The sequence below is a fragment of the Gymnogyps californianus genome, chromosome 1 (assembly GCF_018139145.2).
Source record: "Gymnogyps californianus isolate 813 chromosome 1, ASM1813914v2, whole genome shotgun sequence".
Classification (NCBI taxonomy): domain Eukaryota; kingdom Metazoa; phylum Chordata; class Aves; order Accipitriformes; family Cathartidae; genus Gymnogyps; species Gymnogyps californianus.
The window spans coordinates 14494688-14520274 of record NC_059471.1 but is presented as its reverse complement, the minus strand read 5'-3'; the positions used below and the strand labels follow the sequence as shown (position 1 = coordinate 14520274).

General features: G+C 36.8%; 1 protein-coding gene across 1 annotated transcript in view; it reads right to left on the bottom strand.

Annotated features, from left to right (window-relative positions):
• Window positions 1-25587, bottom strand: part of ARHGAP42 (Rho GTPase activating protein 42) — a 167770-nt gene that overhangs the window by 9932 nt on the left and 132251 nt on the right. Inside the window, exons 10-20 of the mRNA XM_050897048.1 lie at window positions 24960-25069; window positions 21845-21923; window positions 20965-21004; window positions 18063-18125; window positions 16365-16439; window positions 15570-15654; window positions 13656-13714; window positions 12730-12835; window positions 7798-7957; window positions 4971-5115; window positions 1740-2120 (exon numbers count right to left, since the gene is read on the bottom strand). Coding sequence (XP_050753005.1) covers window positions 1740-2120; window positions 4971-5115; window positions 7798-7957; window positions 12730-12835; window positions 13656-13714; window positions 15570-15654; window positions 16365-16439; window positions 18063-18125; window positions 20965-21004; window positions 21845-21923; window positions 24960-25069 — 1303 coding nt within the window. The remainder of the gene's footprint in view (window positions 1-1739; window positions 2121-4970; window positions 5116-7797; window positions 7958-12729; window positions 12836-13655; window positions 13715-15569; window positions 15655-16364; window positions 16440-18062; window positions 18126-20964; window positions 21005-21844; window positions 21924-24959; window positions 25070-25587) is intronic.

The following is a 25587-nucleotide window of genomic DNA, read 5'->3' as shown; positions in this document are numbered from 1 at the left end:
ACTTCATGCAGTTTAAAAAAATACTTAGGAATTAATGATCATGATTTGCCTAAAACAATTGCCACTGTAACTTGATAAAACAAATCTATAGCTGTACAGACTGTATTGCACACAAAAAAAGTCCTTTTAATGAATACAAGGCATGGCCACATGTGTCCTTTAAGCTGACCTATCTGTGGACTGCTGCCTTGTTTGCATATACGTTCTGCAAGACAAGAACTGCACCTACTTCTGTGTTTCTTTATTCCCAAGAAAAACAGATGTTTAATAATGCTTTAAAAGCTTTCATAATATAAAGAGATCCCAAAATATAAAAATACCTATATTATTAATATTGTTATTCTCTAGTATTATTCTATATTATAAATTATTGTTAACGATAATTATTATTCTACATTATTAATACTGTTAATATAACACTAATTCATATCTGGAAGTCTTAAGAGAAAGCTTGTACACTCCATGGGGGGCAGAGAACTTTCTTAAACTTTTAGGGCTTTGCACATAACCACATATTTAGCCTACCTGTACTTATTGCTTATACTATTGACAGCTCAGTGGCAAACTCAGCACTTGCACTCAGTCCACTAGAGCTTATTGTTTCAGTGCTGACTGTTAATCTTCGTAATCCAAAACACTGTAAATATACTGATTTCAAGAAGGTGTTTATTCTAAAGTAATTTCCACATAGCTGTCAACATAGCGCAATATCACCTCATGTACTCACAGAGGTACAGCAAGGGTTCACAGGCATTCCAGCTAACTTAGCATTTAGCAGAACTGTCTAAATTAAGAAGCTATGTTTTCAAGCTTCTCTGTCTTGTAAGGAGCCTTGTCTACAGGCTTATTTGGGACATAGGCTCAGCTTAGGTGCTCTGAGGGTGTTCTTTGAAGCAGCATCCTTCTTTGACTGAACAGGAAGACTAGTGTCCTAACTTGTGCACTGAAATTGGATTCCTAAAGTTGGGTTTGCAAACTTGTGGTTGTTCTTGCACATCATGTCCATATATAGGACCATTCAGCCATAATCTTGCGTTCAAGCTAATCTACTTGCAGTACTGGATAACAAACCATGCAAGTAGGGCAGAATGAAGCAGCCATTCCATCAGCAGGGTTTCAGACATACATTTCATGCCAGGGATTACCTTGTTATCCCATCTGTCCATTCCTATCTCAATTAAAGGCATTGATGGTAAAAACCATAACTAAAAAAAAAAAAACCCAAACAAATTGCCTTTCCTTCAGTCTCCTATTTCAGCCAATTTAAGAGATGCAGCCGTCAAAAAAAAAAAAAAAAAGCAAGCACACTGACAAGGAGTGACAAAACTGTTGTTTACTAGATATGTTAAGCCTAGTGCTTTTTAAATTTAAATGCTGGCTTTGATCAGTATCAATCATGTTGCAAGGATTCATTCCTTTGACATAGTGATAAACCATAGCTACCAACTCTTCTTATAAACCAGCAATCTCCTTACAAGTCAGTAGTCTAGATGAGGCATAGCAGGATAGAGAGTACTCTAAATTCCGAGAAACACTGATATCTTTTAAGCTGTGTGAACTGTACAGGTAACAAACAATGGAAATATGTCAGAAGCAGTTTGAAAACTGAAAGAACACACCACAAAAATTAAAAAAAATAAACAAAAAAGATTAATGAATAACATTAGCTTTCAGATGCAGCTTTTGTTTTCTGATGCGTCACAGTAAACATTGATGTCCTAAAAGACCTTGGAAATTACCTTCAGCTGATGGAATTGATCTAAGGGAAGATGCTGAAGACCTTTTCAGCCCAGACAGACTGTAAGAACTCTTTTTGGTCAGGTCTGTTGGTGGAGAGGCATTCTCTGGTCCAGTGACAGAAGCTACACTTTGGCAGTCTGACTCCACATCTGTTTTGGTTGCATCCTCCTTTGATGAGGATTCTGGACTTGTAGTCCAGAGGCCTGAACTCTTCTGGCCATTAGAAGAAGCGGGAGAGGCAATCCATGGAATCCCTCCCGATTTCTCCCTGGGCTGTGAGGGCGCGCATTTGGTGGTGCTGTTCTGCTCAGAGGAGTGAGAAGAGAGAGATTCAATGCTGCCCATGGGAGTGCTGTCTGGGCTACTGCTGTACGAGTCACCTAGGGAGGAGTGAGGTGAGGGGAGAGAGAGAGGAAAAAAAATATTTACATTTTCTAATCATGTGCATTTCTCTTATGCCACCTTTAGCCCCTTGTACCTTACTTGTCATCAAATTCATTAATCTGTGGTTTCAGAGGCAATGATTCTTAAGACAAAATATCTATTTAGTTACTTTAAATTTCACGCATGTTCCTATCTTCAACCTGGAAGAGCTGCCTTTCGTGGCTACTTCTTTAGAGCTGATGAACATAATGGGCTACAGGCTAAACTATTTCACATAGAAGTTTGCATTTCAAAAGAACTGCCTGCAATGCAAACAATCCTTAGAAAATTCAACAGTTACAATGTTGCAATATCTTTGTGGCGAGTATCTTGCTGGATTTCCATGATAAGGCAAATGTGGTGCTTGTCGCACTTATGTTCTTAAATGCATGACTTTATTGCCAGCAGGTACAAGAATGAAGTTTTACTTGGGTTACCAAGCTGCTGAGGATCTCTGCAGTCTCTGTAAGACTAGTTCATAAGTCTGTCTATAGATATCCTATTTTCTGAGTCATACCTTTCATGAAATATCTATCCTGCAGGACAACTCCTCATTCCTTTATTTAAAACTTAAATGTTGAACATTTGATGAATTTCTTTAATTAGATTGATATTAGAGAAATTTACCTACCTACACAAAAATCTTTGTACTGGTCGTGTTTCCAATAATCTTTTGCAACAAAAAGTAAGAATATCCTAAAGAAATTTGTTGATGATATAAAGGTAGGAACACTCATCAGAACTGAGGAAGGACTGGCCTATAATACAGTGAGGGCTGAATTATTTCGAAGACTGGATTCAGTCTAGTGAGTCATACATTGGTTTCTAGTAGGATCTTTTCCCAAAAGCTAGGAGATATAATTCACAAATTTCACAAGAAGCAGAGAATGTTTATTCTTCAACCACGCAGTAGTTACAAGATATCAACATGATACAGCTGCTTGTGCCTCCAAATGTTTCAATATTCTTGGCAACAAGTGACCATAACCACACACAATACTACAGATAAGGCCACAAATACCAGTGCCTTGTGTAGTGAGTGGATCTGACAACAGTAGTGCCACTGGTACAATACTGTGAAATATTCTATCCACTTCTGGCCAGAATTGTGGTATTCCAGATTAGATTGCCCCCCATCTTGCCCCTTTACAGATCATTAGTCCCTTGAAAGTTGCAAGACTGGCTGAAGCCTAAATTTTTCAGATGCATTTTCTGTAATTTTCTATCACTTGCTACTGTTTGAAACCTATATCTCATTTTCTTATGCCATACAGAATTCCTTATTTCCTGCAATATAGTCAAGTGTCTGTGTTTCATTTAAATGATGATTTAAAACCATCTAGTACTTCAGAAATTGCTATTGCCAGAAGCCAAGGCTCTCTCTTGCCTGTCTCTGGCCACACCTAGAGATACTTGGCAAAGGGAATACCGCTGCTTCTGCCTCGGCCTTCCAGGCACAAGCGAGATCTTAACTGGAACTTGTGTAAGCAAGCGCTGAGCTTGAGCTAATAAGCAAAGCACAAGTGGAGAGCTCTTGGGTCAGACCTAGTTCCAATCAAGCTGCAAGCACAAGACGTGTTTGAATGAAGAAGCCTGAGCTTGCATACGCTCTGCAGATCACTTGCACAGAAATGCCGCTTTTTTTATGCTGGCATTCATTCATTGCAGTTACACAGGGAAAAACAGTTGCAACTTGCCCAGTTTATCCTCTGGTGAATGTAACTGATAGTTCCTCTGTAACTTCTTACTCGGGATCCCATGCCATTCACACTGGCAATCGATGTGTAGGCAGCTATTGCTCTCATTTAGTATTTAAACTCTTACTGGCCGGAACCATATAACATAAACCTATGGAAAATGCAGCACCTGTGCAAGAGTATACTGAGGACACATTTTGTAACATTACAGACTTAATTACTACAGATCCTCAGGAACAGATATACCTTAACTGTGGATTAATTCACTGTACCAGTTTCACATAAATCTCCTTGAGGAACCAAGGGACACAGAAGTTCTTTTGGAAGTCTGTTGCAGTAGTGGAACTGTTAACAACTTAATCTTCGCTAAAATTTCAATACTTCTTACTGGTACAGCCAGTAAGTAAAAAAGTGACGGCCCACTAGATGAAAATGAGTGAAGTAAAACTTTCTAATAGTCACATACACATGAAAATGAATAAGCATTCTAAGCAGTAATTAATTATAAACATAACTCCCTGCTGTTAAACAGTAAGCCATATGATATGCATACTGTTTCTCCCAAAAATATTAGAGTTTGTTTCTATTCCAAAAAAACTAACAAAGTTTCAGTGGTTTTGGCAACCTAGGCAGTGGCTGACTTTAAACCAATGACCACAGTTTCATGCATGTGAAGAAAGCCAAGTAATGGTTTTGATCTCCTGACCTTGACTGAATTACATTTATTACAGGAGGAGAGGAAAGATTCTATTTAGTTTCCCAATCTTACTGATCATCTTACAAGCAAATGAGATTAAATTCATATAATGAAATTCTGAGTTTCAAAGCAGACTACATTTAGATTAGAATATAAAGTTTACTTTAAATGATTTTTGAACACCGTATGCAATACAAGACTTGCCTAAAAACAAACAACCCTCCTCATCTGAGAGAAGCAAGGAATGCAGTCATTCAACAGTGTGGCTGTGATGCACAGAGGTTAAAAAGCTGATGAAACCCCATCTGTTATGCTTATAATTACTGGAATACAATACCTATTGGATATTATTCAGGAAAATTAAAAGACAAGACATAAAAAGGAAGATAACCAGTCAACAAGGATAAACTTACTGTCAGGATCTGCTAGACATGGTGTGTATCTTCCTTTGGGTTTACGTGAACCTGTGGAGAGACAAATTGCTCTTGTCCTTCTTGAACCTGATCGGGACTGAGGTTGGGGAAGAGGAATATTGGGGTCTGGTGCAGTGTGAAATATCTGCATGATTAAAAAAAAAGGGAAAAAAATGACATAAACAATAGAAGTAGTCTTACACTTCCATTATTAATCCATTTGTTTTCCTCACCACTCCGCCTGAAATTAATCCTGTAATAGTCTCACACATTACAAAAGAGTAAATTCACAGAATATAAGCTTTGCTCTGATCTCATTTTACACTCCAAGAAACACAATAGTGAGCTGTACTTAAAATTTATACTAATTATATAAAAATATTTGTTTAAATAGTTTTATTTTCTAGCCCTTGTTAAGAAGTGCTTAACAGTCTAAATTGTAAAACATACAATAGGTGCTCACTACTAACTCCTGCTCAAGAAGTAATACATTTTTTAAAATATTATGAAAAGATTGAATTTTTTCTCTGTGTTCCTGTGAAAGCTTTTGTATGTCACAGAAATGTGCCATAGTTGTAACTTACTACAATCCAGTTTGTATTTCAGAAAACCACTTTTTTTTGCCAAACAAGTCAAGTTTGATGAGGAACATCTTTATGTTTGGAATATCTCCTGTTTTTTATCTTTTCCATACCACTGCTACCACTGGTCAATTTTGCACTTCATTGCTGCAGAAAAAACTCAGATTTTTACGGATATCTGTCTACTGCGATCTGACACAGGTACACATGAGGTTTTAAAGAACTCTTTGCTGAAAGTTTGGCAAGCCTGACAGCAAGGACAATGCAGAAGGTCCAGTAATTTGGTTGACTTTCATTTGTATCACCTGACACATGCAGTAGAGGTCTTTTCAAGACCTTTCAAGACCCTAAAAACCTTCTTGGATACTTGTAGTAAAAATGATAATTGCCTTGGAGGATGACCAAAGCAAAAAATATAACCAAAAGATTTGCAGGTTTTAATTCCAGATCTTCTTTCTCACTTATTCCTCCTAGCGTAGACTGTAAACTCTACTTCTGTGGAAGGAAGTGGAATTAGTTCTGTGGAATGGAGAAGAGGTTTTACAGAGAAAGATTGTCTGAATAAGCTACTGAAGGAATCAGAAGTGTCCAATCTCCATAGGGCCAAGTGTTGTAGGTTAAATATCATGCAACGCCAAAATATGTCTCTGCAAGGATTTCTGGACCCTCTATCAATAGGGCACTCCCAGAAGAGGATGAAGTGAACAATGAAAAGATACCTCCATGCCATTCACAAAAGCGGAAGAAAGAAAATATACTTCCATGGTAGAAAATACTTTAATGGATGTCTTGAGATGCTCTTGAAGTACATTAATACTGTGTTAGGCATCAGTGAGTAGCACATCAATACAAAAACATGTCTGTAGACAGAGAAATAGAGCAAGGGTGATTTTGGTTGTGCAGCCATGGTCTTTGTATTGAATGAGCTTGTAATTTTCTGGAGGGGAAATTCAGTGTTGGAAATATGTAATATATATGTTTTGGAGTTACAGCCAAGGAGGTTATCAGTATCACACCAATTTTAAGGAGTCCCTATGAAATATAACTGATGATACCAAGCAGTACTGTCAGTACTTACTGACCAACCAGTGCAGGGGAACCTGGTATTGATTGGGAACTGCCCCTTAGCTGAGTAACATGAACTGGAAGAAACCCCAAGTTTTTTCACTTTGTTTTATTAGTCATCAGAGAATGTGATACATATCAACAAAAGATCCCCCAAATAAAATTTCTTTTGATGACCAAGTAAAGGAGGTCTTGACTGTTCTGCTGAGTTCTGAAATCAAATAGTTTAAAATAAAATAAAATCTGAGGAGGCTTTTCAGTGAAGCTGATACTTTCAATCACTACCATTGCAGGTAAGTGTTTACCATTTCATGGATTTTCCTTCTCAAGCCCTGAAACAGTTCTTATTCAATGTTCCAGGAAAGAGTTTGAGATGGACCTTTGCTGTCACTGGTCTCTTTGGGGAAAACAAAATAAACCAGGCAGTCGCAGACATGCCTTTCTTCAAAGCAAAAGAAGTACCTAGAGAAGTTTTTATGTTCCAGAGTCTTCAAGAACTTTTAAATCACAAAGACATGAAGGGCTTGAAACCTGTAACCAGGAATAAAACCTCATCTAAGATACATTATTTTTTCCTTTTGCTTTTTTACTTTTCATCTAGTATCTACACAAATGAAAAATGACACACTGCACAGAAGTGGGAGATTCTGCTGGGGATCCACATTGATGTTGCTCATGAAAAGAGAAACTGAAAGGATGGTTGGGGTTTCATGACGTTAGGAGGGACTAGATCTCCACTGTGCAGCTGGTGTAGCCCCAAAGGACAGCAATGGTCAGAAAGACTCTGACCTGATGCACTCAGAGGAGAATCCATGCATTCACCCAGAGTGAACCTTCATACACTGCTAGCAGGAGAGAGATGGAGGAGCTGGGAACAAAGTTATGACCTTCTCCTTCTGTTTCTAGATATAAGAAGGACCCAGCAATCTTCAGAAAGCAACTGAAGATTCAGAGCAACTCCTTCAAAGCATGGGAGATTATGCCTTGGATCTGTACCTTGCACAGCCACAAAAGACTTGCTAGGAATACAGATCCATAACATGGGGTGGGAAGAAGGTATTCTTTCTATCAATGACCTTCTACAAATGCTGGACTTCTTATTCTTAAGAACTTAATGATGGTAATGAAAATGAGATCTTAGTTCCACTTCATCACAAAATAGTCAGATAATGTCTTTCTACCTTTTCATAATGCTCTATCAGAATTTCAACGACGATATTCTGAAACTTAATGTTCATCATAGCAGCCACGGTTTCTTCTTGGGCTCTCATCAGAGTTGGTCCAAAGATAACACCAAGGTTGGATACAGTCATTAGATTTTGCTGACTGTGTAATGATACCCTTTAAATGAACACAAACAATATGCAATTAAATTGTTGTGCTAAACTACAATTCCAACAGGCAAAAACCTGTTAAGGCTACTTCTTTAACAAGGTCCCAAGTTCATGCCTTCCCTTTAAAAACATTTTTAAAACTTTAACTTTTACTAGAGTCAAAATACAGTGTAGTACAACTATTATATTTCCATTAAGGCTCCCATCCTGCAGTAACTTAATGGATAATGAGCATGTCTTCCTAGAGTAAGTATTTAAGTTCCTGACATAACTGACAGAGAAAAGCAACTCCCTTTGAAAGTCTCCACAGAGAGATCCAGACCATCTAAAGGTTAGGAGTCTTAGGGCAGGCACCTATCTCTCTCCAATGATTACACAGGAACTTAAATACTTGATGTTGGATTGACTGAAAATACTATGTGATAATGGAGGTCAACCATATAACTAAGATTCTTTCCTTTACATGAAAGCTAAGGTATTGAAAACACTTAAATTGCAATAGGGTCTCTTTATTAATATGTTGAAAACATGGGATCAATGAGGTCAGTGAAATCATTGGTTCTGTGGTATAGATAACACTAGATGATCATAATGACATCTTCTGGCTTTAAAATATATTAACCTTTTACTTCTGTATATTTTGTTATCGCTTGCTGTACCTTTTCTGTCATTTTTCTTGTTAATGTAGAATTCAGAAACTTAGTTTTTCCAACAGTTTATCAGATAGTAAAATGAAAACCATCAATCAGTAATCCTCAATGTCCCTTTTCTCTTCTTACGAATAAGATTTGCCAAATAAAAACTGTATCATCATAAATCCTTCAAAATAACTGCCAGTGATTCCCCAGTCACAGCTGCCCTATTGCCTCATGTCTGAGAAATACCATGCCAAGTAAAGATTTTATAATTGCCTTAATGCTTAATTTTGCTGAATCTGCTACCAAATAGAATCAGTTATTGAGGCACTTGTTCACATTTTCCTCTTCCTTCTCACTGCTATCTGCTACCATTGTCAAGCTGAGCATTTTTAGCCATTTCCTACATAATTAAAATAACTCTTGTACCTTTTAAAATTAAGAAACAGTAAAATCTATAAAATACTGGAAGACTAGCAGGTAGGAGCAAACTTTGTCTTCTGGTTTTCTCTGACAGCCTTCATTAATCAGGTTTATGGAGACATCTGCTACATTTTCCTTCCAATAATATTCTCAGATAGCTTGATTTGTTCTTAAAATGTTATACAAACATTAGCAAAATGACCTATCTGATGTCAGAGTTTGGTAGCAAATAACACAAATACTATCCCCTTACAAAGATTAGAAAGGCAGTGCCAAAAAGACTGAGATTTTCCCAAGGCTACTGAGGGATTTTGTTAGGATCAGGATCAAACCCATGTCTGGACTCACACATTACCTGTCTCTCAGTCTCACTGTTGAGTAGGTACTAATGATATACAGAATGAGTAGAACAGTAGAATTATCTTGGTATAGAGGTGAGATAGACTGTACAATTACTTCTATAATGAAGTAATACTCCCCTCATATTTGGAACAAGAACGTTTTAGCACCCCATTTACATCAAGAAGCAGGAGAAATATGGGAAAGGGGTTTCTATTGGAGACAATGTGATTATAAACTGCAGGAAAATAAATGCCTATCTTCTTATATGTTTCCTATGTTGCTTCATTAAGTTATGTGAAAAAAACTTTCCAAAATTTTACTTCAGACAGACACACTGGCAGAGATTGTTATTTGGAAGCCATATCATGAAAATGACTACCTTGTTAAAGCACATTTTTAGCCAATTATCTTAATCTATTTCTCTGTAACAGATCTTATGTTTGGCTTAGGTGGCTAAGGGGTGTTTGGGAAGTCCACTACTATTTTAATGAAAATGGAATTTTGAATTACTCAGCTCTAGGTTTGTTAGAAAAACCTAAAAAAAATAACCCCTTGCAATGTTACTCTGCTTTGTGCCGCACAGTAACTATTAAGGTCTCTTATACAAACATTATAGTCTTATGGCGTAAGAGAGAAAGTAGTGTTTGTCCTGTGTTTGGGTTTCCTTGGTTACAAATTTGGTAGCTTGGTTAATAAAAGGAATGGTGAATTTAATAACATTGTAACCAGGAAGGACTTTCTACAAAGCATTTCAAAGGCTCAATTTCTTGCAAAAGAGAAAAAACCCAGGCCTGCAAATGGATCATTTTGATAGCCAATTTCCCCTGACCTAGACCTACTGTTGCTGGGCTACTGAATAGATACAGACCAAGGTAATCATGCATTTCAGGTAGCTGTCAAGCATTCATTAAGGTGCAGTTGCTTTCTCCTCAAAATCTCTTTCTTTGATATATCACCAGTAAATTTTTGATACTGCCAGATGGCAGACTCCCGACTACCTACCTTAGAAAAGGATGGTGTTATTAAATCATATAAAAGAACAATTTATTCTTTAAAGTATACAGGTAATTTGACTAGGAAGGTTTAAAAACAAAAAATGAGTTACCTATGTGAAAATAACACCAAACTTCCTGTGTTTGCCTAGCTGCTGACTGACTATATACTCATGCAGTATCACGTCTCTGCAGGGTGCTTTTCAGGATTTGCTGGGTTTGTTTGTTTGTTTGTTTTTAGTATGATCTACATCCCACAACATCTAGATCATATTTAATTTTGCACAGTGACACAAAAGTCAAGGTAGGCAGAGACGTAAAGACCTTAAGACCTAAACCAAGAAAAAAATAATATTATCCTTATTTTATAACCCATAGTTAAAGGTATAGTATTTTTACCTAGACACAAAAGCATACATAAAGGAACTGAACAGCTAAAGGAAATATAGGGAAAGGATGTACATTTTGAAATTGGATTTTAAACAAAAGAATGAAGAAACAGGAGGTTAGGGTTTTTTTAATATTTTCCCATTTTCATAAAATTAGGAACTTTATCTGCCATTTGTTCCTTGAAAAATCTCCACACAGTGGTAGGAAAAAGATGAGGAAGGAAGACAACTAATACACCCAAGAGACTGATTTTGAATTCAGTCTCATTAGAATTGCTAGCATAAACAACAGCTGGCAAATTATATGAGAAATTAGAAGGGGTGAATTGAACGTTGGAAAGAAGAGAACTGAAAGTTTTCAGTACAAAACCGTAAGATTACATTTATTGGAAATGCGAATCACATGAAAGATGAGATAGGCAAGAGTTAAAGAGAACAATTAAAGAAGGGAATACTGCAGGCATACTTTTCTTTAGAAATGCATCTGAGGTCACATTGAGAATAAAGAGGCCAAGAAAAGAGGTCAAGAAAGAATGCCTGCCTATAACTAATTCTGCCTACAAATAAGTCAGTTCCTATGCATATATATTTCTAATTTTGGGGCCTCCAGACTAGCAGCTTTTACAAAATCATTAATCACTCATTAAATATTTTAACTTTTTAGAGGGTTAGAAAGCAGTAGGTACTATATTTTTTAGCTAATCAAACAACTCCGTGAGTAAGGAAACTTATGAAACCTGGTTTCATCTGGTTCTCTGGGTTACCCCATGTATAATGAGATGCAAGGTCTGCCTAATCAGTTTTTGCAATGGAAGCATTCACAGCAGCTTGCTATCATGTTAGTTCTCCAGGGGCTAATGACATAAAGGACTAAAAATAAGTTATTAGGGCTAAATAATTTCCTATCAAAGAAATTTTCAAAGTTCTCACGTCTATAAGAGGAAGCAAAACTGCATTAGGCTCCACTGTAGACAGCTTACTGCAGGCTGTGGCTCAAGCTGTGATCAAAAAAGCGTAATAGCTGGGACGTAATGAATGGAATGAAAACAATATGGACTCATGTCTTCTACATATCTCAGTCATGTGGGCCTTATCTGAACAACTGCTGTTCCAGTATTCACATTCCCAGATCATTGATAAATGTACTAAAAAGTATACAGCATACTAAATCAGAAAGAATAATACATATTAAAAAGTATTCAGCCAATACCAGTGAAAACTGACAAAAGATTTACTAAAACTTGCATGAATAATGTTTGATGCAGAAACAGGACAAATTATAATGTAATAATGGTATGTAAACATAGCTAGTGATACAGAGAGACATAAGAGAATAAACTTGTCTTTTTTTGTCTCACAGCACGGGCTAAGTGTAATTCAGTGAAGACAAAAGGTCATCAGTTCAAAGAAATGCAAAATCTTTTCCATCTGACATTTAATTAATACTCAGAGAAGCTGATGAAACAAGGGAGATTCAAAAGTGGGTTTGGATATTTATATAGATATCAAAAATATAAATAACAATACTTCAAATTAGTGTTTTCAAATAATACTGCACTTCAGAGTTAGAGAGAAAAATAAGATCAAACATGAAGGACAATTATTGTCATATTAGTCTACTCTCCATTTCTGAAACAGTGTGGGACCTTCAGTCAGATTCAAAACAGCATTTTCTATCAACCTTAGCATAGTTTCAGATGTTTCTTAAATTTAATTAGTGACCATTCCTGTAGTAAGTAGGAACGTGAATGAAAACAGTGAGTGGGTTTATTTTATAAACATAGTTGGTCATCTTGGTGACTCTTTATGGCGTTATTTTTCATTTTGTTTCTACAGTGAGTATTCTTCAGCTACACTGAGAACAGCATTTTAGAAATGAAATGTAATTTCAAGTGGCATTGTTCAACACAAAGAATGGATTAAGCAAGACTGACAAATTCAAAGCAGAAATAATCACATCTTACAATAACACCAAAGAGAAAAATCAAAAAGAATTACTTGACCAAGTGCTTGATAAGGATGTCCAGCATCTCTCTGTTCTTCTCTGGTAACTTATGCACAAGCGCATGCACTGCCTCAACTCTGTAGTTCTGATCATCTGACTCTATTAAACAGAAAACAAATACTATTGATAAATTAGAACATGTGCTAAGATGCGACTACAAATGACACCAATGACTGTACACTAATACACACACGCATCACAAGGAGCCAAACAAATTAGCCTTCAAAATGATGAGGACAATTTGATTATATTTATTACAACATTTTGAAATCTGTACTTCAAGTAACTCGCCAAAAGCAGTTACCGTCGATACTGGAACCAACAAAATTAGTGGCAATGTTGACCCGACGTGCCACTTCAGTGAAATCCAAGATTTTACTCCTTGATATTTAAAATATCTAAAATTCTTGAGTGTCTTATTCTTATCAAGGCAAGAGGAAATGGGGAAATAACTTCAAATTCTAAACTGGAGTTGTTAGAAAAAACAATCTTCCTATCTCTGTATCTAATTACTCCATTTGTGAAAAGGAGATAATTATCACCCCCTCCAATTTCTCAAGACAAGCTGGGAAAATAAAGGTCCTTGGATGAGAGTGATGAATGCTATAAATGAATTATCAGCCCACAGAAAACAAACACACACATAAATCAAGGTTCAAAATTTCATGCAGAAGGCAGTCACACAGAACCTCTAAAAAGATCAGAACAAACCACTGAACAGCTTCATCTATTGTGACTTCTCTGTTTTGAGGGCTCTCATGTGGCACTGTGCTGTCACATACAGTGACCTGGAAGAACTCGGATCCATGGCTGGATCACTGAATAATAGACCAAGGAGAAAAGTAAGGATAGTAACTGAGGAGATTAAGGGTTAGAAACAATATTACTTTCTTGAAAGTGTATTTATTACTTTACTTACTAACAGCAACAATGAAATCTTTGTGCAGCTTGAAAGTCATCAGTGGTTCTGAAAGACACCTGGTTGTAAAAAAATATTAAAAGGAAATTTGAGAAAAAGCATTACTCAAAGTCTTTCTAAGTTTTATGGGTGTGATTATGATAGCCCTCAACATCTGCACAATGTATATTGATATGTCCTAGGAAACCCAATTCAGTGATGACTGATTACAAGTAGCATACAACTCAGTCATGTACATAGTCTGAAAATCTCTTTGAGTTGAATCTGGTGTCACCATGTAAGTTAATAAGGGAAACATTACCGGCACTGACTTCAGCACAGAGACTGTCTTCTGACTTCCATACTGTAGAACAGGAATAAATACAGCTGCAGAATATGGTACAGTGGGCTGCAGAAGCAATCTTTTGCCCATGAAAGGCAAAAACATGATGAAATTTGGGACTGAAATTCTGATCTGAGAGATCCTAGAAGAGCCATCCTCTGAAAGGCAGACTGTGAATTGCCTTCTAGACACAAACACACAGCTACTGCTAGCTCACGTTCTGATTTCACAAACACAGTGTCTACAACTTTGTGCTTCTGAAGATGTTTTATAAATTTCTTCAACCAAAGCCAGTCTTTTCAATGAAGTATACATGAGCATTCCACTATAAATCCTAGCCATATTTTCCAGAGTGAATAGGAATTTCTGATGCTGCCCTTTGTTAGGTGACTGGTTGTCGTGGTTTAACCCCAGCCGGCAGCTAAGCACCACGCAGCCGCTCGCTCACTCCCCCCCCACCCCTGGGATGGGGGAGAGAATCAGGAAAAAAAAAACCTCGTGAGTTGAGATAAAGACAGTTTAATAGGACAGAAAGGAATGAAAAACAATGATAATGATAATAATAATGTGACAATAGTAATACTAAAAGAATTAAACTATACAAAGCAAGTGGTGCACAATGCAATTGCTCACCACTTGTTGACCGATGCCCAGTTAGTTCCAGAGCCGCGATCTGCCCCTCCCAGCCAGCTGCCCCAGTTTATATACTGGGCATGATGTCATATGGTATGGAATAGCTCTTTGGCCACTTTGGGTCAGCTGTCCTGCCGGTGTCCCCTCCCAGCTTCTTGTGCCCCCTCCAGCCTTCTTGCTGGCTGGGCACGAGAAGCTGAAAAATCCTTGACTTAGTATAAACACTACTTAGCAACAACTAAAAACATCAGTGTGTTATCAATGTTATTTTCCTACTAAATCCAAAACACAGCACTATAGCAGCTACTAGGAAGAAAATTAACTCTGTCCTAGCTGAAACCAGGACACTGGTTTAGGAAATCTAGATTTTTAGAAGGCAAACACCCATCATCTGGATTTGATGCTTTTTATTATGTTTCTTTTGAATGTTATATATTGAGACCCAAAAAAGAGTTATCTCGGAAGTACCATAATTCATGAAAATTCGGTCTCTTATTAGCAAAAATTTTAAGAGAAAATCATAGTGTGAGAGGGATATTGTGTTTGTGAAGACATCAACAGCATAGGATAAAAACCTGTACTTTTGCAGAGATTTTTATTCTGCTCGAACAATGATGCCATGAAACCTCATGGTACACAGCTTAAGAGATTCAGAAAAGAAAGAGTGAGCACAACATGCTTTGTGGTTAATGTAAAAAAATTTAAATAAAAACATGCAATTAATTAAATTCTGCCCAATTTAGGGCTACATAAGGCATGACTATCTTAATAAGGCAGAAAGCATGTGACAAATTTTAGATTTATTATTACACATAATCACAGGGATATTAGGCAACATAATGATATACTCCATTATTACCACGCTAATGGATACAAGAAATGTAATACTATATTATTAATAAGCAAAAGATTAATGGGCCAGAAAATGAATACTGAGATTTGTGTAGCACCAAACTTACCTGAGGTAGTTTTTTAGTCCACTTGTTATTGTTTTATTGTCCCAAAGTTCCATATCAATATCCATATCAGGAGGAGATTTAGGGGCTGGTAGAAATTTGAATTATGATTGTGTTATAGTTTGACTAACACTAACTAGAAAAGCAGCAAAACAGAAGCTAATAGGTTAGTCATTTAGCTCATGTGATTACTTATTAGCCAGATTAACTACCAATCTGATCATTAACTACGAATCTGATCAATTTGAATCTTTTAATCTCTGCCAAAGTATTAATAAAAATGAATTTAGCACTCATATTTAGTACCTGTAACCATTAACTATATGCACTGTATCAAAGGGTAAAGTAAGCCCAAGTCAACAGAGAATTACTAATGTATTTGGCTCAGACATTCAAAAACAGGCATCAGAGAGCCAAATTAGCAAGAAAAGTGAAAGACTAGAACAACTGTCTATTAAACTGAATTATGCTATGTTACAGAACTAAGCTTTGGAACAGTTCTGAAATATGCCAAATAGATACCAATAAATAGAACTTTAAAGCTAAAAGAAGAAATGCATTTTATCAGTAATTTGCTCTTGTTTATCAATGATTACATGCAGAAATTGAATACTAATGCACACAAGAAACTAGTTAGATGGATCACTCATTTTAAGACTGCAAACTCAATTTAGTGGCAGTAAGTGCGCATACAAAATTGTAAAGATTAGGACACTCTCTTCTGAGCACAGCAGTTAAGGCAAAAGGGACCACAGCACACACACTGCACACTGACAGAGGTTCATTTCAGATACTTACAAAATATGGTATTCATCAGCTTTTGGACCTTGGAGTTTACACCACCTATTCTGTACAGCCCCAGGATTGTAATACCTACATTGGGAAAACAAGCACAATGAAAATAATGAAAATATGGTTATTTCAATATATGCTGATGCATCCTTGGTGTATGTTTTCAAAACATCTAAATGTATTTATGGAAAATTGTACGATTCCATTCTTGAGTACTGCTTTACCCTACTGAATTCTCTTCTGGGATATTAACAAATGCATTCCACTGAATCCACACCATACTATACACTAACCATAATTTTACATTAACAGAACCCTTTTGCATAGAAATGACTCATATTAGCAACAACAAGGAGATGGCTTGGAAAAGTGAAAAATAAGACCCAAAAGCAGTCTTAAAACACATTACACATCAACAAGTTTATCCTACCTAGACTTCAGTGGAATTACTATGTGTCTATATTTGCTTAGACCATCATCCCTTCCAATTAAGATTTGATTGACATTTATAGGAGAAATGATTGTACCCAAAATAAAAACATATACTGTATACTGTTGCAACACTGCAGTTGAAAATTTGTTATGCATGGATCCCCATGCAAAATAGAGACAGTCAAGTCCCAATTTAGCCGTAAGTTTCAATTGTTAGGGTTTTTTTAATAGCACAGATATTAATAACAAATAATGTTTAAAGTGTGACATTCACAACATAGTATTTCAGTATTCCACTGATGATAATTTTATTGTTTTTAACTGCCTTTTAAAATCAGCAGGATTTAAAAGTCTTCCCCTCTCTCCACTTCAGGTCTTACCATTTAAAAATTGTCCACTTTTCCTTTGAAAACAACATTCCAAAGTCTGATCTCACTTAAAATAGCCTAAGTGTTTTGTTTTGAGCCCCCTTTTTTCCCCCCAGAAAAAAATGCAAGCTGAGTCAGCAGTGATTCAAAAGCTACATAACATTGTAACCTGAGAAACTGAATTCATGTTGAGCTCAATGCTGCGCAGAGAGACCACACAGCTTTTGGATTAGAAGAGAGTTGCATACTGACAGTTCAGTGCGTGGACAGGAAAAGGTTACCTCTTTTTATGGAAGAAAATACAGCCATACCTCTTCATTTGGAAGAGGATAATTAAAAACTTAATGAGTTGCAAGATATCACCTCATCAGTAGAGTGATTATTATTTTCTTTTTGTACATTCCCACTACCAAAAATGAGTTTCTAAACATTTAAAAAAATGGATAAACCATGTATAAAATGAGTGAATAAAATGATAGGAGTTATGCTCTGCAAAAAAGATGTTCCAGCAGAGAGTATTCATGCCACTTTTTGTTCTTCAGGTTTCACACCAGAAACCAAAGTTAGGAGCTGAGGCTCCCTACAGTTTTACCACACGAAAGCACAATTCGGTGCACGCAAATTAAAGGCTAAAGATGTGTGCTACTGTGTATTAAGCTGTCTAAACAACATGAAATTACAGAAAATGTTTAAAAAAAACATTTAAATGATATGTTAAGAACTGTTGTTGGAACTTGTGGCAACAGTTTTAAGTGTAAAGTACACAGATAAAATGTGAAAAGTACAAACCAAATGATGGACACACTCCAAAGCACAGCTGTAAAACATGCAGAATTAATCAAAGTAACATTTGAGAAAAAATACTCACAATAATCTAATACATAATTTGTGATTTAATACATACCTCTTGTTTCTACAGCATGAATACATTTCCTGACAAAGTTGAAACCTGCTTCATTTAAGAACACTATAAAAAGAAGAAAAAAAAGTCATTCCAATTTATCAATACACAAAATCTCCATGTTTAGCCACATTCATATGTTAGTAAATAAGGACTGATACACATTTATCCACGAGATTATGACAGTTATTCTGTAACAGTATTCTTGTAGATATATCCTTAGCACTCAAAATCCAACTTTCTAATCATTAGTGTATCATTAGGAGCAGAATATTCTACTGTCTTTCTCAGAAATCAGTAGCCCCTCTACACATACAGCTGAAAGCTTGTTGCTTTAAAAGGAGATTACTCTACTCCCTTCCCTCTGCTGAGGAAAATGCTTTTAAGAGTTCAGGTCCTATATTATGAACAGAATATATTCGTTAGTTTTAATACAATAACATTCTTTGTTCCTTGTACGTGCATGTAACTGCTCATAAAATGGTAACATAGGAAAACAATCTTTGTTATTGACTTTAATTAGTGAGCTTATTTCAAGTGAATGTATTTCTTACTAATTTTTGTATTTTCAATGCTCATTACTCTAACTAGCTAAATAAAGAAGATCTTAAAGCAGCGCATTTGTCACCATTAAAATAAACACCATCATATAAAAAATAGACGTAGTGTCTTAAATTTTAGATTTCCAGAGTCTCAAATATACCTCCTATGAAGATGTATGTACATATCTGACACATCTCTCTCTCTTTCTCTCCCCTCCCCCCCTCTGAGATACAAACATCCACACATATAGAACCATAGAATCACAGACTGGTTTGGGTTGGAAGGGACCTTAAAGATCATCTAGTTCCAACCCCCCTCCCATGGACAGGGACACCTTCCACTAGACCAGGTTGCTCAAAGCCCCATCCAACCTGGCCTTCAACACTTGCAGGGATGGGGCATCCACAACCTCTCTGGGCAACCTGTTCCAGAGCCTCACCACCCTCACAGTCAAGAACTTCTTCCTTACATCTCATCTAAATCTACCCTCTGTCAGTTTAAAGCCATTACCCCTTGTCCTATCACTACATGCCCTTGTAGAAAGTCCCTCTCCAGCTTTCTTGCAGGCCCCCTTTAGGTACTGGAAGGCTGCTATAAGGTCTCCCCGGAGCCTTCTCTTCTCCAGGCTGAACAAGCCCAACTCTCTCAGCCTGTCCTCATAGGAGAGGTGCTCCAGCCCTCTGATCATCTTTGTGGCCCTCCTCTGGACTCACTCCAACAGGTCCATGTCCTTCTTACATCGGGGGCCCCAGAGCTGGACGCAGTACTCCAGGTGGGGTCTCACGAGAGGGGAGTAGAGAGGGAGAATCACCTCTCTCAACCCGCTGGTCATGCCTCTTTTGATGCAGCCCAGGATATGGTTGGTTTTCTGGGCTGCAAACACACATTGCTGGGTAATGTCGAGCTTCTCATCAACCAACACTCCCAAGTCCTTCTCCGCAGGGCTGCTCTCAATCCACTCACTCGTCGCCCAGCCTGTATTTGTGCTTGGGATTGCCCTGACCCATGTTCAGGACCTTGCACTTGGCCTTGTTGAACTTCATTTAAATTATTTTTACGTATTTGTGTTAATATAATATTATGTTAATAACATATATGTGTTAATATAATGTTAATACAATTATACACATAAATCTCATAGTATCTTTAAATACACTCATTTCATTACTCAGTGTATGTGTACCAGGTGCATATTCACCTAAAACCAAAAAGATGCGATGGGCTGAGGCCAGCTGTATGAGGTTCGACAAGGCTAAGTGCGGGGTCCTGCACTTGGGTCACAACAACCCCATGCAACACTACTGGCTTGGGGAAGAGTGATGGAAAGCTGCCCAGTGGAAAAGGACCTGGGGGTGTTGGTCGACAGCCAGCTGAATATGAGCCAGCAGTGTGCCCAGGTGGCCAAGAAGGCCAATAGCATCCTGGCTTCTATCAGAAATAGTGTGGCCAGCAGGACTAGGGAAGTGATCATCCCCCTGTACTCAGCACTGGTGAGGCCGCACCTCGAATACTGTGTTCAGTGTTGGGCCCCTCACTACAAGAAAGACATTGAGGTGCTGGAGTGTGTCCAAAGAAGGGCAACGAAGCTGGTGAAGGGTCTAGAGCACAAGTCTGATGAGGAGCGGCTGAGGAAACTGGAGTTGTTTAGCCTGGAGAAAAGGAGGCTCAAGGGAGACCTTATCGCTCTCTACAACCACCTGAAAGGAGGTTGTAGCAAGGTGGGGGTCGGTCTCTTCTCCCAAGTAGCAACCTGATAGGACAAGAGGAAATGGTCTCAAGTTGCAGCAGGGGAGGTTTAGATTGGGTATTAGGAAATATTTCTTCACCAAAAGGGTTATCAAGCATTGGAAGAGGCTGCCCAGGGAAGTGGTTGAGTCACCATCCGTGGAGGTATTTAAAAGACGTGTAGATGTGGCACTTAGGGTCATGGTTAAGTGGTGGACTTGGCAGTGCTGTGTTAATGATTGGACTTGGTGATCTTAAAGGTCTTTTCCAACCTAAATGATTCTATGATTCCATATAGGGATATTATTTCACACTGGCATGTATCTACATTTAGGTATAGAGACTACTGATAGAAAGTTTTTACAGATTTGTTAAATATATTGTAGCTTTGGAGCCAATCAAATTTTCTTCCAATTTATGCTTGATAGTAACACAAAAGTTGAAGGCTTTCTCACAGTTTACATAGCTTAGGATGTGCTTTTGTGTAACCCAATCATGTAATCCAACAGTTATTTCATAGCAATAGAAAGAAAACATAAAATAATTAATTTCTCTCTCTCACACACACTTATCTAGAAACCAGGCCATTACAGAAATCTAGCAATATTTGGTAACTCTACATAAATAAAGAGCTTACTTTCTTCTTTCTTGCTAATAATGGCTGGCAGTGTGTAGATCTGTAAAAAAAAAATGCAACAGGTCAATGTCTGTGCTTTAAATTCTTTATTGCCAGATTTGTTGGTAGTTGCAACATACTGTGTATTAGCTTGCTGCTAGGGGAAAGCCAACCTTGCCTTTCACCTTCTCTTGACATTTACCCCCACAGCACTCACTCAGGTTAACAGCACCGTGGTAGGACAGGCACCTAAAATGTGTTAGAAGTCAGATTTGCAGACTCCGAATGGGTTAAATTTCAATACAACTACTGATCTAATTTCTGTACTGTTTCAGTCAAGGAAGCAGCTCGTAAAAACACTCATCTATCTCATACAACCAATCAACCATTTTTTTTTCCCCTTGGATACAGGTCTGGCATCACCCTCATTCAGTGACTATTTTAAGAGCAGATTAATAGTGGGAAGAAATCTCAGACAAGCCTGTCTCTTAGTAGCTTTCAACACATTTTTATGCTCTCTGCAGTGCCTTTCAAGACGGTGCTAATTGTTTACTCCATGACGCCACCCAAAAGACGGTTTGTCTTTACCAGTGCAGAAACTACCACTTCACAAATGTTATCTGAACCGTGAATCCTATTAGACAATATGCTATCATATTACTTAAACATTAAATATCCTAACATAAAATAATAATATATAAATAAAAGCTTAAATTCACTAATAGTTCTGCTTTTCTATTTTGTACCTATCTTCACCGTGTACTTACGATAGTGTCTCACAAAGAACAGAACTGTATTTGTCTGTACTGTAACAGAGTATCTGAAATGCATACTAACTTCTTTCTTTAACATGGGTGCCATAAAACTGTGAAAAGAAAAGAAAATGAAAAAATAGCCTTACTGGTTCCTTTCCGTCCATAGCTTCGAGCCAAAGTTTTCGGTTGGATTCTGAAAAAGCTTGCAGTGTAATAATTCCAGGTCTGTCAAAAACATACACATACACTGAAGTTACTAATTTCTTTTTCTCAAACAGTATCCAAAGTCAGAATCCAAATGCATATTGACATGAAGTAAATACATAAAAGACAGAGAGAAGTTAAAGAAAGCTGATAGCTTCTGACATAACACAATCACTTTGAGCTAGATTTAAAAACAGGTCTGCTTTTGAAAATTTCAGTACTGCAACACGTAATTTTAGATGCCTAGTCCTAAGTGCTACAATCTTCTAATAGGTATTAGGCACCTCCATATTGCAAGATGAGTTATACACCTGCAAACGGGATCCCATACAACCCACTTTTCAGTGGGGAGATATATCAGCTCGATTTGACTAAATATGTCTATGCCTGAGCTAGTTATCTATGTTCCTTTCATAGCAAATGAAGAGAAGTAGGTACTTTTAATCTAAAAGTCATCATATTCCAAAACAGACATCCAAAGTCGGTCAGAAGAAATGTACCCTAAAACAGTTGCCTAAAAAGAGCGCTTTGAGATAATATCTCAAGTCTGGAGATGTAAAGCCAATTGAGCTGAGTACTGTCATGGTGCAGGAATTTTTTATTTGAGAGGATTCAAAAAAAACAGTTCTTTCTGCTGGCTGTGCTCTAACCACTGTGAAAGAAATTAAAAAAGTGGCATATCCTCTCTGTTGGTGAAGCTTTGACATTGGACAGAACAAGAGCCATGGGAACCAGGGAAGGGATAAGGGAACCAATTTTGATCTTTGTTCCTGGAATAATTATATGAACAGACGTGTAAATACAAAGAATTAGTCTCTATTTACGATCATAGGCAAATGAGTTCGTTAAGAAATGCTTTGAAATTAATTCACTGATTTGCCAACATAGAATGCCCATGAGACAGTCCATTTTAAAAAGTCCCGCTCCCACACGAGTGTAGTGTATCTCTGCTCAAAACTTTCAGCAGACTGTCCAAAACTGTGATTTTTCTATGGTAGGTTCACAAATAAAGGACACTCTAGTTTTTACTAGGTATTCATCTTCCACCATAAAAATAAATAACGAAAAAACCACCATCCTTTCCGACCTCCTCCAAAAGACCTACATTGCCACCTTGTATTTAAAAAGCATGCAAGAAAGCAACTGGACAATATAAAATATCAGAAAGTGTGTTCACACACATATACCAAACCATACAAGGAGGAGCGAGCCCTGCCCTTATACATAAAAATGCCAAGCTGAGTATTTTGTTTGCTATCTACTATCACAAGTGTAAAAAGATACAGCTAATCCAGATTAAGATGTATAGTTGTTTTTCTATTATCTTAAAATCTAAGTTTATTTCTGTTTTAATATTCCATCTTGCTACCTACCCACTGATTCTTACCTAGGAATTTTTCTCTCAAAACCATCTTAGAAATAGAAACTGGTTTTTTTTTTCTTCTTTCTATTGTGACTCCTGCTTAATATTTCAGTTGGAAAATTGCATTTATGCTTACAGTCCCTTGGTCAGCATGTACAGAAAGAACAGAAGTTTCTGAGTGTCCTGAATTTAAAATTAGTTCAATTGTAATCATTATCACAGTCTTTTTGAATCCTCAGTATTCCAGTACTGTGTTTATATTTATAGGAACTCGCTCACATTCTTAGTCATTACTGACATCAGTAACAGCCACTATATTTTCTCTTTCTTAGGGGAAACTCAAGTTTTACCAACATGACATTCAGAAGAGATTAATGTTGCCCTTGTATATGAACTCCCACCAAATATTTCTAGGTATTTCATTGTCTATTTATCTCCTCTGCTGACTTGTACAAAAATTCACTACTTCCCTGCTGAATACCATATCAATTGGAAAAGTGAACTTTCTATCAGCCTGTGAAAGTTAGATCTTTACAATAATGACCAAGTAACTTTGTATTCTACTCCCCTTTCAATCTTCTGTCAAGTTTCCAGAATGCCTTTAACTTATAGGCCACGCACATTTGTAAGCAACCAAAATGTCCAAAAGGAATAATTAATATGTAAAAAGTGCCTATAACTATCTCTTTGATGAGAACTTGAAGAACTGCAGATGGAACTAATTGTTCTGTGCAGTTTTGTTGAACTGTGGACGTTCTAGTAGAGTAAGGGAGAGAGAAGGGACAACACTCACTTGTGAATACGTTACAATGGTACTGCCACAGATATGCCTAACAAATGCAATTCTACTGAGAAAGAAACAACTACCAATTTTGAACTCAACCTGTTAATTCAAGCTTAGGAGTTTTCAGGAGACCAATTAGTCTCAACATTTGTTCATATCAAATTTTTATTTCTTAAACCTGAACTCAACTCAGCAGTCTATTTTAGAAAAATAATGTATTATATTTGAAAGTACCAAAGTAGCCTCAAAATTATCATGTAAATACAGCAGTCCTGAATGGAATTTAGAATTACAGTAACAGTCATAAAATATTTCTAAAGAGAACGACTACAAAAGTCAGTCTATTTATCATACTTTAAGGGAAAAATTAATTCAATATTTCTCTTTATTCCCAAGCTTGAAAAAAATACTTTTACAAAGTACTGTGCACATATACTTCAAATACAGAAAAGCTGTTTTCATCTATCTTATATAATTATAATATCCAGGAATAAGTGAGAAAAAAAATTGTAGAAGTAATTTTCAAAAAAGAAAAATGATATGCTATCATACATTTCTGAAAGGAATAGAGATTGGTACAGAATATGCTTATTAGTAAGTATTTATAAAAATATTTATGGTCTGTTCCTAAAAGAGGGTAGTCAGTTGTGCTACAGCTTCTGTAAGAATCCACCTTGTATCTGCATGCAAACATAATGTAGTTAAGACAACACATAGGCAATGTAGTGAATTTTGTTAGAAAGACAGGTTTGAACAAGTAAGTACTAAGTCTTGAAAGCCTAGTTTGTCTGGATACAAGCATATTGAGAAATACATGTTCGTATTACAGGAGTAGTTATTATATATTGGTTGCAAATGCTTCTATTTTTAATTATTTTCAATTTGTTAACACAATGAAAAAAATTCAAACCTCTCAAATACTTCAATATCGAAACAGAAACGTTTGTCAATTGAATCTGTCTTTCTCCTGATGCAAGATTTTAGCTTGAACATTTCCGGTGAGCTTGTGACAAGGCCATTCTATAAAACAAAACAAAAGAAAATTAGTACAGGCAGTATGCTGATATACCTTGGCTTGGCATCTTAACTGTATGAACAGTCCAAAGAACATGTCTCAAGATACAGATTAAAATTATTTAGGAACATATACAATAATTTCTCTGTATATACAGTAAGACTACAGTTAATAGCTGTCACGTATTTCTTATTTAATGATTATATTTCAGAAAACTCCGTAAATTCAAAACTTTACAAACATCTGCATATATAACATGATTATATGTTACATTTTAGAACGAATATCATATAATTCTGTCAACTCTCACATGTAGATAAAAAGATTTCTAAAGAATAAAGCTGACTAACTCCTAGTTCTGGCCACCATCATTGTGAGGCCATTCTCCATAATGTTGGAAAGGCTGACGCAATCAGGTGAGTTTCTGAGGAATGGGAGAAAGCAAATGTCACTCCTGTCTTCAAGAAGAGCAAGGAGAAGGATACAGAATCATAGAATCACTTAGGTTGGAAAATACCTTTAA